Source organism: Manis pentadactyla, chromosome 11 (genome assembly GCF_030020395.1).
Source record: "Manis pentadactyla isolate mManPen7 chromosome 11, mManPen7.hap1, whole genome shotgun sequence".
Taxonomy (NCBI): Eukaryota; Metazoa; Chordata; class Mammalia; order Pholidota; family Manidae; genus Manis; species Manis pentadactyla.
The window spans coordinates 34,827,423-34,840,559 of NC_080029.1; the positions used below are offsets into that span (position 1 = coordinate 34,827,423).

General features: G+C 37.0%; 1 protein-coding gene across 1 annotated transcript; it reads right to left on the reverse strand.

Annotated features, from left to right (window-relative positions):
* Positions 1–285: 285 nt before the first annotated feature.
* On the reverse strand, positions 286–12,027 carry CCDC196 (coiled-coil domain containing 196). The gene is given in 13 exon segments (XM_057489059.1): positions 286–413; positions 416–446; positions 635–681; positions 1,431–1,434; positions 6,311–6,460; positions 6,843–6,896; positions 7,384–7,385; positions 7,435–7,522; positions 7,713–7,790; positions 9,527–9,577; positions 10,239–10,335; positions 11,645–11,797; positions 11,904–12,027. Coding segments are annotated over 13 exon segments (930 nt in total). The 5' UTR covers positions 11,954–12,027; the 3' UTR covers positions 286–288.
* Between the last annotated feature and the right edge of the window lie 1,110 nt (positions 12,028–13,137).

Below are 13,137 nucleotides of genomic sequence, written 5' to 3' on the forward strand. Positions count from 1 at the left end.
ATCTGCCAGTGGTGGATCTGCCCAGAATTAAACATTTCAGAGTTGGAGAACAGCAGCTTTTTATGGGCTTGTTAACAACTTACAATGTGGTTTGAATACAGTCATTCCCAAATCAAAAGCTAACAAAATAATCAGAGGCTATTTTATAGTCTCTAAATGACTAAATTCCTGCCATATTCAAGGTCAAGCATCTAACTAGCATTTCCACCCAGTTTGGTGGGGAGATGAGAGGGGAAGCCGCACTAAAACAAAGGTTTGAGAGATTTTAATTAACACAAATGACTGTGCCTAGTCTAATGTGTCCAAAGCAAATGGAGTGAAAGCTGCCCAGTCCTTCAGAGCTTCATCTGGCAATGACCTCAGGAAAAAAGGCCTCCCTCCTTCATCATCAGACTGATTTCCTTTAGTGCCTTTTGTTCTGTATAGGTCTTTGATTCCAGAATTTTCTGAGAGGTAAAAACAGAAGAAGAAGAAGAAAAAGAAAGACAGCTAAAACATCAAGTGCCCTGGTGCTCACTTTGCAAATCCCCTAAAAATATTCAATCAGAATGTAGTTAACAAATGCATTCCAAAATCTACACCCACTCTCTATTCAAGCCTTCAAAATGATTTTGGAAATGAAAGTAGTTCTCACCACATTAGATTCATTTCTGCAGGTAGTTGCTCTGCCCATAGTTGTACCTGATGGGAAACATTAGGAAAACAAGAACTTCCTTTGAAGAAAAAAAAGCACTGAGTTTTGAGTTGTAAGGCTATTAACATTCATCACAGTGTTATATCATTGTATCACTGTTGGACTGACCCTGGTATTAACACTGATGTGGATTTTCTAATTGTTGTTTCAGAAAATAACTTCATTGAACAATATTTTAAAAGTTGGACTGGCAAACCATTTTTCTGCTGAAAACTCATGTTCTACAGAAGAAAAAATCATTTGAGGTTAATATGGAAGCAGAAACAATTTTACAAGAGAATGTACAAAATGTACTTCTAATACAACTTTTAAATTTAGAAATAGGATGATAAATTATATATATGATACACACACACATACCCTAGATAACCCAGATATATATTCCACAAAAATGGCCATCTGTGGATAGTGGAGAACAAACAAAAGACTGAGGTGAGGGTGGAGATGAGAAAGAGGAAGCAAAGAGAATATAGGCACATGCTGAGATAGAGAGGGAGGAGGGAGGCAATAAGAAGGGGGAAGCAGAATTGAGGGGTGTTAAATAGTTTCCTTAGTAAGTCTGTTCTACATTAGGGTTGCTATAATACAGGACATTCAGGTAAAGTTGGATTTCAATAAGCACCAAATAATTTTTAGTGTAAGTATGTTCCATGCAATATTTGGGACATACACTAAAAAGTTATTGTTTATCTGCGATTCAAATTTAACTGGACATCCTCTACTTGTTAAATATGACAACCCTATCCTAATAATCCTGCTGCTCCCCGTGTGTGTGATGCAAAAAAGTTTGGCATCTATTGTCAATCATTGAAATGATAGTGAAAGGATGACCAAATTTAGAAATTAACTATAAATTACCAATACCATAAACCTAACTTAGACATTCAAAAAGTTCACGTTTCCTCAAAGCTTAAAAAACCCTGTATTTGAGAGTGAAACTATTTATCAAAGACTCAGATTTGAACTAGCTGTGGATTTCCATCCCTGCCTTTCAGCATTTAGCTTAACACTACTATTTTCTATTCAACAGCACCTGCTGGAGTATATTTCAGCCATCAGGAAGAGTAATACTAAGGTGAAGTAAAGGTTAAGCCAATAAGAAGAATGATTTGCTCTCAGAACAGAAGGAGTTACAGAGTAAATAAGGTCTCAAGAGTATTCATTTCCCACCTCACTGGACTTTCATCTGAAATTGTAAGTGTATCGAAATATTCATATCCAACCCTCAGCTTCTTTTTAAAAGAACTCGAGTAAAGGCCAAGAGTTTGTTGGGGAAGTGGGCAGGAGAAGAGGAAAAACAGACTGTCAGAATCAAATGTCTGTTTGCCAGTTATATCATTACAGAAGATAAACCTCTTCTTTAAACAACAGCAGGTATGATGGGAAATTCAGCTGAATTTAAGATTGCTTTGTGCCTCTAAGATAGGTCACTACCAAAGTCCATGAACTGTTCTCTTGATTATAGAAGTCAGGGAAAGGCTGCCACACACCCTGGCTCAGATTGTAATTTTATACTGGAAGGGAGGTAAAACCGTTCAAACATGACCCATCTCTGGGACAATCAAAAAAAGGAACAACTTCACCCTAGGTGTAAAATGTTTTTTTCTTCTGTAGCACTAGGTCATACGGTATTCTAACCAGATAAGACTGACCATAGTAATGCTACAACCTGGATCTCAAGGGAATTTGCAAGTAGGGATTGCATGAAGTGTAACAAAGTCATAACATACACAAAGGATTATATTCTGCCAACCTAACAGGTCACACCACTGCAACATGCCCAACCAGCATACAGCACAGTTGATGTGGGAGGAGGGATTCTTGGCCAAGAGCAGTTGGAGAAACCTTCCTCTAATTGGAAATGCCTAGAAGAAAGGGCCTGTACCCTGATTTGCTGGAGGTATGTCCAAAAGCTACGTTCCATCCTTTCTTTAAGATAGGTTTGTAATATTCAATTATTTTCAAACTAGTGGGGAAAGAACACTATCTGGGAACATTATTGTGGGGAAAAAGGAAGTTCCTGTGGTCAGGATCCTCACCTGACCCTAAACTACTTGATGATGTAATGCCTACTGCTAGGCTACTGCTTCCACACCTGTAGGCAAAAAGCTATTATTGACTGAGTCACTATATAAAGAGCTCTGCCCAGTGCTCTGGGTGGAGGCAGAGGAGGAGGAGGATTACAGACCTGCAGACTGTTGGAGGTACACGTAATTCTAGTACTCCACCTATTGCAGGGAGAATAAAGTCAGGTATAAACCCTTTTACTCCAAGAATGTTCCATTGTCATTCCTCAGTCTCACTGAATCCATAGTGAATTTTCTGGGGGCAGAAGCCCTCAGGCAAGACAATTATTAAGTAGTGTTTACTTTTCAAGTTCACACTTCAAAAAATAACCACCTTGTGTAATTACTTAACCCCGTTTTAAATTGTGTCCCAATCACCTGATTTATCTGTGGTATCAGATAGCGATTGTGGAAGAAGTGGGCAGTGGCTGTTTTTGGAATGGAGAGAACTAGTTCAGGGAGTAGAATAATAGGTAAAGATTGTGTAGCAGAATACTGTGTTTAATAAGGTCTAATCCATGCTGCCAGTAATACACCTCAGTACCACAGAGCATGACAGAAAACATCAATAGTTTTTTTTTTCTTTTTTCTTCTGATACATAAATACAGCACATTTTGTTCTAAGGGTAACAGAAGGCTAACCTCTCCCACAGCATCGCATGTTTCTCAAATTACAATTGGTTGACTAGATGGATGTGATTGGTGCCACCTACTGGAGTAAATGCAGAATTACAAAACTGTCAACCCTTTTTGGAACGGTTTTATTAGCCAACAAATTAACCTTAAGGAGTATGATTCTTCCTTGGGAGAATTATACCTAAACAGTGATAAGTTTGGATACAAACCATAGCCCTTAGAGGTGGAAGAGTCATGAGAAATCACATACTTTACACTTCCATTTTATAGCATGGTCTAGGAGATGAGCTTTGGATATGGAGTCAGAAACCTGGCTTCTCTGAACTATTTTCTTCAGTAATACCTATCCCGTAGAGTTATTGTGAGGGTTACACAAAACCATATGTTTTCAACACATTCTATAATATGTTATGGTTGTTTTAGATACGGAAAAAAACTGAAATTAAATGGCTTGCCCAGGGTATTTGACCAGTTGGTCTCAGAGTAAGGCCAGCAACTCACGTATCTGACTCTAAATCTAATGTTTTTTCCATTAAATTACTAGTTTCAAAAATTTGATGGGGAGAAGATTTTAGGTAGCAACTGAGATAAATTTAGGAGGTGCTAGAACATAGCATTAAATACTATAAATCACAGTGAGAAAATTATTCCCTTTTCAATTCTTTAAAACTGCATAGGATCAAGAAGAAAGTTTCTGTTTAAGCCTAGTTTTCTTTAAAACTCTCCACTTCTTCCTAATCTCACTTCCTAATAAAGATAAAACAAGCCTCAGGCTTTGACATCTTGTTAGAACATTAACATTTTGTTTTTGGTATACTTATTATTAAGTTTACTTTCTGTTATGGAAAACTATATTGGTTTTCATTTAAAACAGTAATGTTAATTTTATTATCAAGGAATACATTTAAGAAATTAAAGAAGCAATCCAATCAGAAAATATTGAATAAACAATAGTCCAAGTGACACAGAAGTTGAGGAATGCTAACACTACCAAACCATCTCCCTCTCATAGCACTATTAGAAATAATATCTCGACATAATTATTTTAAAAATCCCCCTATGAAGAGAACTAATATTTCTTTTGTTTTCTCTTCAATAATTAAACACTAAGTTATGAATAGGTCAACATAACTAAAATCTAGGACTCAGATTTCTAGGCCACTTGGAGCCCAAACAAACCCAAAGATTTTGTATATGTGTGTGTTAGAAAATGAAACTGGCCTATAATCAGGGGTCAATGAATGCACAATCAATTAAACACAAGAGTAGTGGGACACTCATAGCAGTGCTACATTCATCTGTGGTAAGTGAACAATTTAGTGCCTTATCATGTACTTCTCCAGAAGCATAAGAGGAGAGAAGAAACTGTGGGCTGTCCTAGTTCAAAGTTCAAGGATTCAGCGTTCTGCAAGCAAGGAAAAAAACAATCTCCTGAGGTGATCAGATTGAATGGAATCCTTCACTATTTACTAATCTTGGCTTGATTTGAACCTGGAGCAAAAATATTTTTAACTCCTTACTCCATGGATCCCTCAAGATGACCTTCAGCTAATTTTAAGTGAAATCTTTTTAATTTTTATCTTAATGAATTTACACTGCTTCTGGTTGTATTCCAGGTTCTTGTTGGAGAAGAAAACCTCAAGTTTTCTCCTGTCCAATTCTAATCAAAACAACAGTTAAAACAAAAATATGAATAGAGCATTGGCTGAAAGATAGGAAGCACATCCAGTCTTCTAGATTTTCTAAATTTTACACACAAATTGAGTCAACTCCACAGAGTGCTATGTGCCTGGACCAAATCATCACCTTTTAAAAATTTCAAATTAGTAATTTTTTATCATATTGTGGCAAGGAACAGATAAATAGCTTAGGAAATTTAGATTCTGAATTCATTTTAGAAATATTATTGAGGCCATTAGCTATTATAAAAACATTGTGTCCTGTTCTCATAATAAGGACCTAAAGGAGAAATTTCTCTCTGACCTCAGTACCAGTAAAAGCTGTGTTTCTCCTGAGTAATTGATTTATTGTTATTTTGTGGAGGCTGTAAAACCATGTTCCTTCTTCAAGTCTGAAGCCTACCTCAATCAAATATATAGTACTTCTATTATGAATTTTCATGTATTTACCTGGCTTCAACTTACTTTCCCCTTTGTCTTAATTTACTCATCTATTTACTTAATCTTATGTGTTGTGTGTGCTTTTATAAGATGTTCAAGACCTTTATGGAATAAGATTTAGAAGAAATTAGAGATACATACTGATACTGATAAAACATTGTCATCCATTAGCCATGATTTCTCATTGCTTGTCTTTTTTTTATTAATACAGAATCCAGATTGGTAAATCCCTGATAATTTAAGAACTCTCTTCCTTCTCCTCAGCAATAATTACTTTAATCTAATTTTTTTATGGCAAACTATATGATTTCCTACAATGTTGCCATAAATACTTCGGGAGGAAATGCTGAAACTCCCAGAGGAATACCTGGATTGGTGATACTCACAACACTTGTCAGATATCTATCTCCTTGGCTTTCTGTTTTGAAGTAGCAGAGCCTATTCCAACAAGATTTATGAGATCAAACCACTCTAATTCCTAGGAAAGGAGAGGAGGTAGGGAGGAAACTAAAATTTTATCAAGTGTCAGCTATATATAATCAACTACATATGATAAGTACATAATATATTACTTAGTTTTTACAAAGGAAAATTTCATTTCTTCCAGAGGATTCCTTACCTCGGTACAAAGTGTCTGAGTGATAATAATAATGGTGATAATGACATAATTTATTGTAACACTACTAACATTTAACTTGCTGTATGTCAAGCATTGTGTTGATCACTTTACAAGTAATGGGATCGCCAATGTAAAACAAAACAAAACAAAACTTCAAACTGTGTGCTTATAATACTCCCCTACCTTGGCTCCCAGGAAGATTAAAAAATGCTTGCTTTGGCTCAAAATTCTGCTATAAGTATAGTGATAATTTCAGGTCATTGGCCTTCTGGTAGTTCTTCAAGGCTTCAGTTCTCAGCTCACTTACTTTTCTATTAAAGTCATTCTACAAGAGAACATTTTTCAGAACTATTCACACATCAGTGTCTTCTCTAAATCCACTGTTACCTGAATCCTTTTTATTCAGAATTTCAAAAATGATCCCATCATGCTCAGTTTTCAAAAGTTGGGCAGAAAGTATTTGTGATTTTTCCCCCTGTTTCAAATAGAACAAAATCAAAACCATAGGAAAAAATGTTATTTATCCAAAGTTACTCAAGGGGAAGCTGGAGATAGGACTCTCCAGCCATCTCCCCATGAAATGTTTCTTTTAGCAGGATAATTGGTAATACAGATGAAGGGATCAGACTTAAATTTTTGAAACTAAAAGCTTTTATATTGTATGAATGAAATTGTACCCCATGCCCAGCTGTGGAAGACCTTATTACCTGAAGGATATTGGCTTGTTCCTGATAACCGACCCATTCCATTTTCTTCCGTTGCTTTTTCCTGGTGGAAGAAAGAGCCTCTGGGTGACAAAGTAAATTGAGATCAGAAATCAGTTTTCTTGACATGCTGCAAAGATTTTATAGCAACATTATCGTGTCATAGATTTACTAATAAATTGGCTTCAACTGCACAGTCCTTTCAGTTGGTCATACCTGTAAAATTCACTCTCTAAATGCTAAAAGCGAAATAGGATCATTTTCTATGAATGAGTTGGTTGAAGGAAGAGTAGATACAAGCATACTACCTCTAAATAAATGTTCAAAAACAAATTATCAAGTGGTTTGACATGGCATAGCTATTGTGGAGCTGTCATTGTTGGTATAGCTTCTCCTACTTTACTCTAGCTCACATGATTTCCCAGAAACTTGCAGTGTCACTCTTGACTCAAATAAAATATCCCAAGGGAACCAGATCGCCTATAAAATTTTGCATCAGTTCAGGAGCATACCATAGTTTCGGTAGATTGATGTTACCTTAGACTTCTAATCTATCAGCTCAAAAAGCCACTAGCATTCAGAAAGGTAATATTACTGTCCTTCCTTATCTCCTTGACTTTCTTTGCACATGATGTCTCCTGTTCATCCTTGGTCCTCCTAGGTGATGAGGGGATGGTGGGAGCCTGGGATGAAAGAAGAGAGCTAAAGGAATAGGTGGTCCCAGAAAAGAAATGCAATGGCTCAGCAGACAGTAAATCCAATATACCCTAAAGGCCCAGATCCTACCTATTTGCCTACCCAAATTAGCCCTGATTGTCAACAGGCTGTCTCCAGCTGGGTGACATCAAAAACCTTGACATTCTAAGTACTTGCCTTTCCATCCTACAAGTCTGCCTTGTTTTTTATCTGAGATGCTTTTGGTTGATCACTTGGTTCTTCTGTGTTAAAAGTCTGTAGAAAGACATTTTGGCAATATTTTCAATTAGTGAGGGAAGTAGAGAGCCAATATGGGTCAAGGCTTTAGGTTCCTGCCAGTCAGCAACCTGTCAGGGCCCGACATGAAAACTGTACTACCAAAGGGGGTTCAGACTGCAGCAAGCTCTTCCATTGGGTCCCTTGAGTATATGTTATAATAATAAAATCTATTAACTGAACCCTTATTATAAAGCAATTACCACTGTAAGCTGTGTACATCACTCTACTAATTTACAATACTTTATTACATTACACACACTCTCATTTAATCCTCACAGGACTTTTTTTATTTCTATTTGATAGATTTTAAAAATGAGACTTGGAGAGGATAAGTCATTTGTTTAGGGTCACACAACTAAAGAAAAGTACAGAGCTGGCATCTGAATCAGATATCTTGGATTCTGAAGGCTGTGTTCTTAACCACTAGGCATACTGCTCTTCTCTCTCCATTTCTCACTGTCTAAAAATATGAGTAGGGAAAGTCAATCACAAGCTAAGATATATGGACATCCCTTATAAAAAATATTTTGGGAGCTCTGAAGAAGCTGGATTTTGATAGAAGAATTGTGCTAGCACATTTCCTTTCACAAGGCCTCAAGAACTCAGGGATTAAAACTTCTGGAAGTTCATAGAACTGATTTGTATCTGCCTCTGAGAACTAGGAGCCAATCTTAGTACAAGATGCAGGGTCTGATGATAACCTGATTATTTGTGGAAAAGTGAGGTGAAAAAAGCAGTCAGAGATCACACCACACACCTGTTTATTACACAAGACACAATCTGCTCTTCTAGCATCAGAGTTTGTGAAAAAGCATTTGGATCCCAAGGAATTAGTCCACTGGTTTCCACCCCTGCCTGGTTTCCCAGAAAAAGGCCTTATTATTATTATCTTAAACAGTGCAGTGATTATTGCAAAATCATAGGGGAATTAGAATTAGGTATTCATTCTTTCAGCTTATATTTATTAATTGTCTACTATGTTCCAAGCATTATGTTGCATGCTAGGGATTTAGAGATGAACAAAGTAATCAATACACTTATATTCAACAGGGTAGCAGGGAGAGAAGAAACAAGTAAAATAACAATTTAAGAATATATAAGCTTACCTTAAAAAGTGCCGTGGTGGACATGAACACTGTTATATAATACAAAGTTGGGGAGAGTGCCCTCTTTTAGATGGAGTGAACAAGGAGGGCATCCCTGAGGAGGTATCTTTTTTTAGCAGTGAGAAGTCTTTATTTAAGGCAAAAAGTGCACACTTGAAGAAAGGAGAGTGCAGGCATCCTCAGAGAGGAGACACCAGGAGGTGACATTTAAGCATATACCTGAAGGATGAGAATGAACCCAGCCATGAGAATATAGCATTATAGGCTGAGGATAAAGCAAGAGCAAAAGCCTTGAGACAGGAAAAGTCTTGACATATTTGGGAAACCATGAAGAGGCCAGCCTGGTGGCTGTATAGGAAACCAGAAGGACTAGAGAGGTAGGCAAGAGCTAGATTATGCCACAAACAGGAGTGGCTGCAAAGGGTTTTTATAAGAACGACATGATTTGATTGTTTTAAAAGATCACTTTGTTGGGCAAAGAATGGATTGGAATGAGGCACGGTGGAAGCAGGGACCAAAAAAAATGAGGAATGGGGACCACAGTAAAGGGAAGTTCTCTTATTATGGTCTGTAAGACATACTTTCAAGAGATTCTTAGAAGCACACCTTGTTCCATAGCATCTCCATTTCCTTCTGAAGCATCTTGTTTTTCCTTTCCTGTTGAAGAGGGAAAAACCAAACAAACCAAAATGTGTTTGTCCAGTCATTAAAGTGAAGTTGGAAGAAACTACCAAGTATTGGGGGAATAGGGGTGAAAGGACATAGTAAACCACAGAGGAAGGCAATGAATGGGCCTAGCCCCAAATCCAGGAACATGAGAGATGAGTTTCATGATGATGATAACACAAAAATAACAAAAATGTTGAATAATAGCTCATACTTAAAACATTTAAGATGTTCTGGTCATATGATAATTTCTCTGGAGCTAATTTCTAATTTTTAAGATCTTCTACATTGTTGATGTTTTAAAATCTTATAAGAATCTCTTAGAATAAACTCTATTTTTTTTTACTTTGGTAGATGTTTTCTATTCCTTCTGAAATGTGAAGGGTTATATACTTGTATTCATTAAGCCTTAGGTGAAAAGTTTTTCTAAAAGTCAAAGACATAGAATTTTTGCCAGCTAGTCCTTGTTCTTCCCAGCATTTCATTTCACTCCCTTCAGAATACCCTGGACTTTCTAGATCAAGGAGATATGAGAGTTGGAGCATCAGGTGTAGAGATGAGTACTCAGTCTTTCCTTTTCTTGTCTGAAGACAACAATGGAATTGAGCCACGATCAGGAGGCCATTTCTTGGAGTGCCCACCAAACTCTTACCATATTCTGCTTCATCTCCTCTGCTTCTTTAATGACCTCCATCACTGAGGATTCATCATTCCCCTTTCCTGCCATGATCTGCCTCATGATCTGCAGACTAGAATAGAAGGAAGAGAGAGAATCATAAAACATAGTCATTCTTGAAGACTAATACTAATATTCTGCAATGAGTCAGAATGTACTCCACTATGTGAATGAGATGGGGTTTGTAACCACAGGAATTATGGAAGTCCTTCTGAACACAGAAGGTCTCAATAGAATGATTCCATTCCTAATTAACACTTGCCATAGCTATGTGCTCTATAATGAATTCTGTGGTCTATAATGCTCAAATCTTAGGTCTCCAACAGCCAGTCAGACTCCTCTCCAACCTTCAGAATAATATTTTGGTGTATGTCCTTTGGGGTAGAAAGGAACACTATTACCCCCTGTGAAGAAGGAGGTTGAAGAACCTTTTATCTTTGGAGTAAATCTCAGAATTACTCCCTATCTCATCTCTGTCCATCTACCTCACCTTGCCTCTCCATATAAAGGCATTTTAGTTAGCTGGGGAAACAACTTATATACTTATGAAAGCCTGCACAGAGAATCCAAACCATCTAGAAATTTGTAACAAAATCTGAGTCAACACCAAGTTTTTTACAATGAGAGGATATTCTTTAAAAGCATTAATTAACTATGTTTATGTTCATTGTACTTTTTCCTCCCCATTTTTATAGGCAGATAGGCAAGATTTTGTGTTCTCTTGCCCTGAGAAAAGTCTGAGTTCCTGGGTTATAAGAAGTTGGTGCTTGACCACAACTTTCTGCCTGGCTTTTACTTTCCAAAAGTCTGAGCTCCCTGAGATGCTTTTGGTAAGAGTAGACAATGAAGGTAGAGCCATTAAAGTGATATTCCCGAGACTAGAAAGGAAACAGAGTTGGTAGGTCCCCCAAGAATAGTGAATGACCTAGTGGGGTTAAAACCTCAACTGCATGGTATTTTTAGACCGGATCCTAATCCAGAGGACTCTGGGCTCTGAAAGGTTGCCATTCCACTGCTTGGGGTGGGAAAAGCACAGTCATCTATCCTAAAGAGATACCACAAGGACCTATCAGTGTGACCATGATAGACTAAAGATACTAAAGGCTCTTAACTGTTTTTTGGCTGGACGCTCTTAGGGAAGATGAGTAATAAACTATAGTCCCATGAGGTGAGAGCTGAGTCATATTTAGTTTTACTGAAATATAATAAAGGATTCCTTGCCACTCTGGTTTTGTGGTTACAAATTCCTTATCTATTACAGAGGAATGTCTAAACCTTTTTAAAAAATGTCAATAATCATTTTTAATCCTATGCATTAAAGTTCTCTGGCTTTTATCCCTCTAGGACATCCTCATTTCATAGGAAATCCTAAGAATCCTTACCTTCTTTGTTTTTCCTCCAAGTTAGACATTAGCTTCTGGAATAAGAGATGGTTCTTATCTTCAAGAGGTTTTAGCATCTCTAGCAGTTCCTGCTTCCATAGCATTAAGTCCTCATTCAATTCCTTCAAATAGTTGTCATCTGTCTTACTACTTCTGTGGGAAGAAACACCGTAATATCTGCCTTTAACCTGGGTTAATAATAGAGGCATTCTTTTCTCTCCTGAATAGTTAGCACTTGCCATATGTGTCCAAGACTCACCTTGTTTTTGAGGACAAGTGAGATCCTGGGGAGTTTGAACTACTTGTCATCTTGAAGGGAAACTTCTACTTTAAGAATAGACGTCTCCTTGAAAATATGTGTCCTCTTGTTCCATTCAGTTAAGTCATCATTTTTATGCTGCTGTTTCTTCAAACTCCTGTTGAATTGGACTGATTTTTGATCAGCCTGAGGTCACAATGGTCCTAAGACCATAGAATCAATAGGTCTTTTAAGTAACTCCAACATCAATGCCAGCTTGTTTACTGAAAACACTACACACATTTAAAACTGACAATATTAAATAAACAGAATGACATCTGATTAGTTTTGCCTTAGCTTTAACCAATGTCAAAAGTTTTATTCCAAAGTCTTTGTTGAATTGAATAGAATCACAACACATTTATACTGTGGAATTCCTATTGTGTTAGAAAATAGTGGCCTGTCAAAATTAACTTATCAACATCATCTTCCACAGCAATTAACCTACATCAAATTCTGTGAGTGAGGAAAAGATGACGACAAGGCATCTACCTTCTGGGGATCTTAGGAGGAGGAGGAGGAGGAAGAGAGGATACCTCTAAGAGACATTGTAAAAAATGGAGGCCAAATTGGCAAATGGAAGGTATGGATATAATATTTAGTAAGTATTAATGAGATAATTGTTATTATTTTCCTATCTTTAAAATGTAGTATCTTATAATGGCAACAGAATCATATTGGACATATAGCAAGATAATCTGTGAAAGATCCATACTGTGAGGATGTCCTTAAACAGCCAGGATCTTTCCTGATAGGCTATATTTCTAGACTTCCAGATTCTGATTCTGCCTCCATTTTCCTCTCCTCATTAGAACCACATTTCTCTTAGACCCTAAGATATCCTGTCTTCATCTATGTTCCTTTGGGAGCAGAAGATAACCCAAAGAGCAATATACTTGTTTTTTCATGCCCTTTAAACATAGTTTGGGGCAGTATTTTTAATGATGTTCACAAATATGAATTAAGTCATGTTAGTTCAAGTATTAACAGAATTTTCAGACATTTTCTAGGAGCATTCTCCAAAGTAATCTTAACCCTTTGTCTTTGGGGAAACTTTAAAGGCAGAGTATTGAAGTGGAAATCACACAAGATTTAGTTTGTCAGATCTTGGTTCGAATCTCAGCTTCACTGTGAGAAGTGAGTTGACTGTGAGCAAGTTAATAAACTCTGAGCTTCAGTTTCCACTTTTACAAAA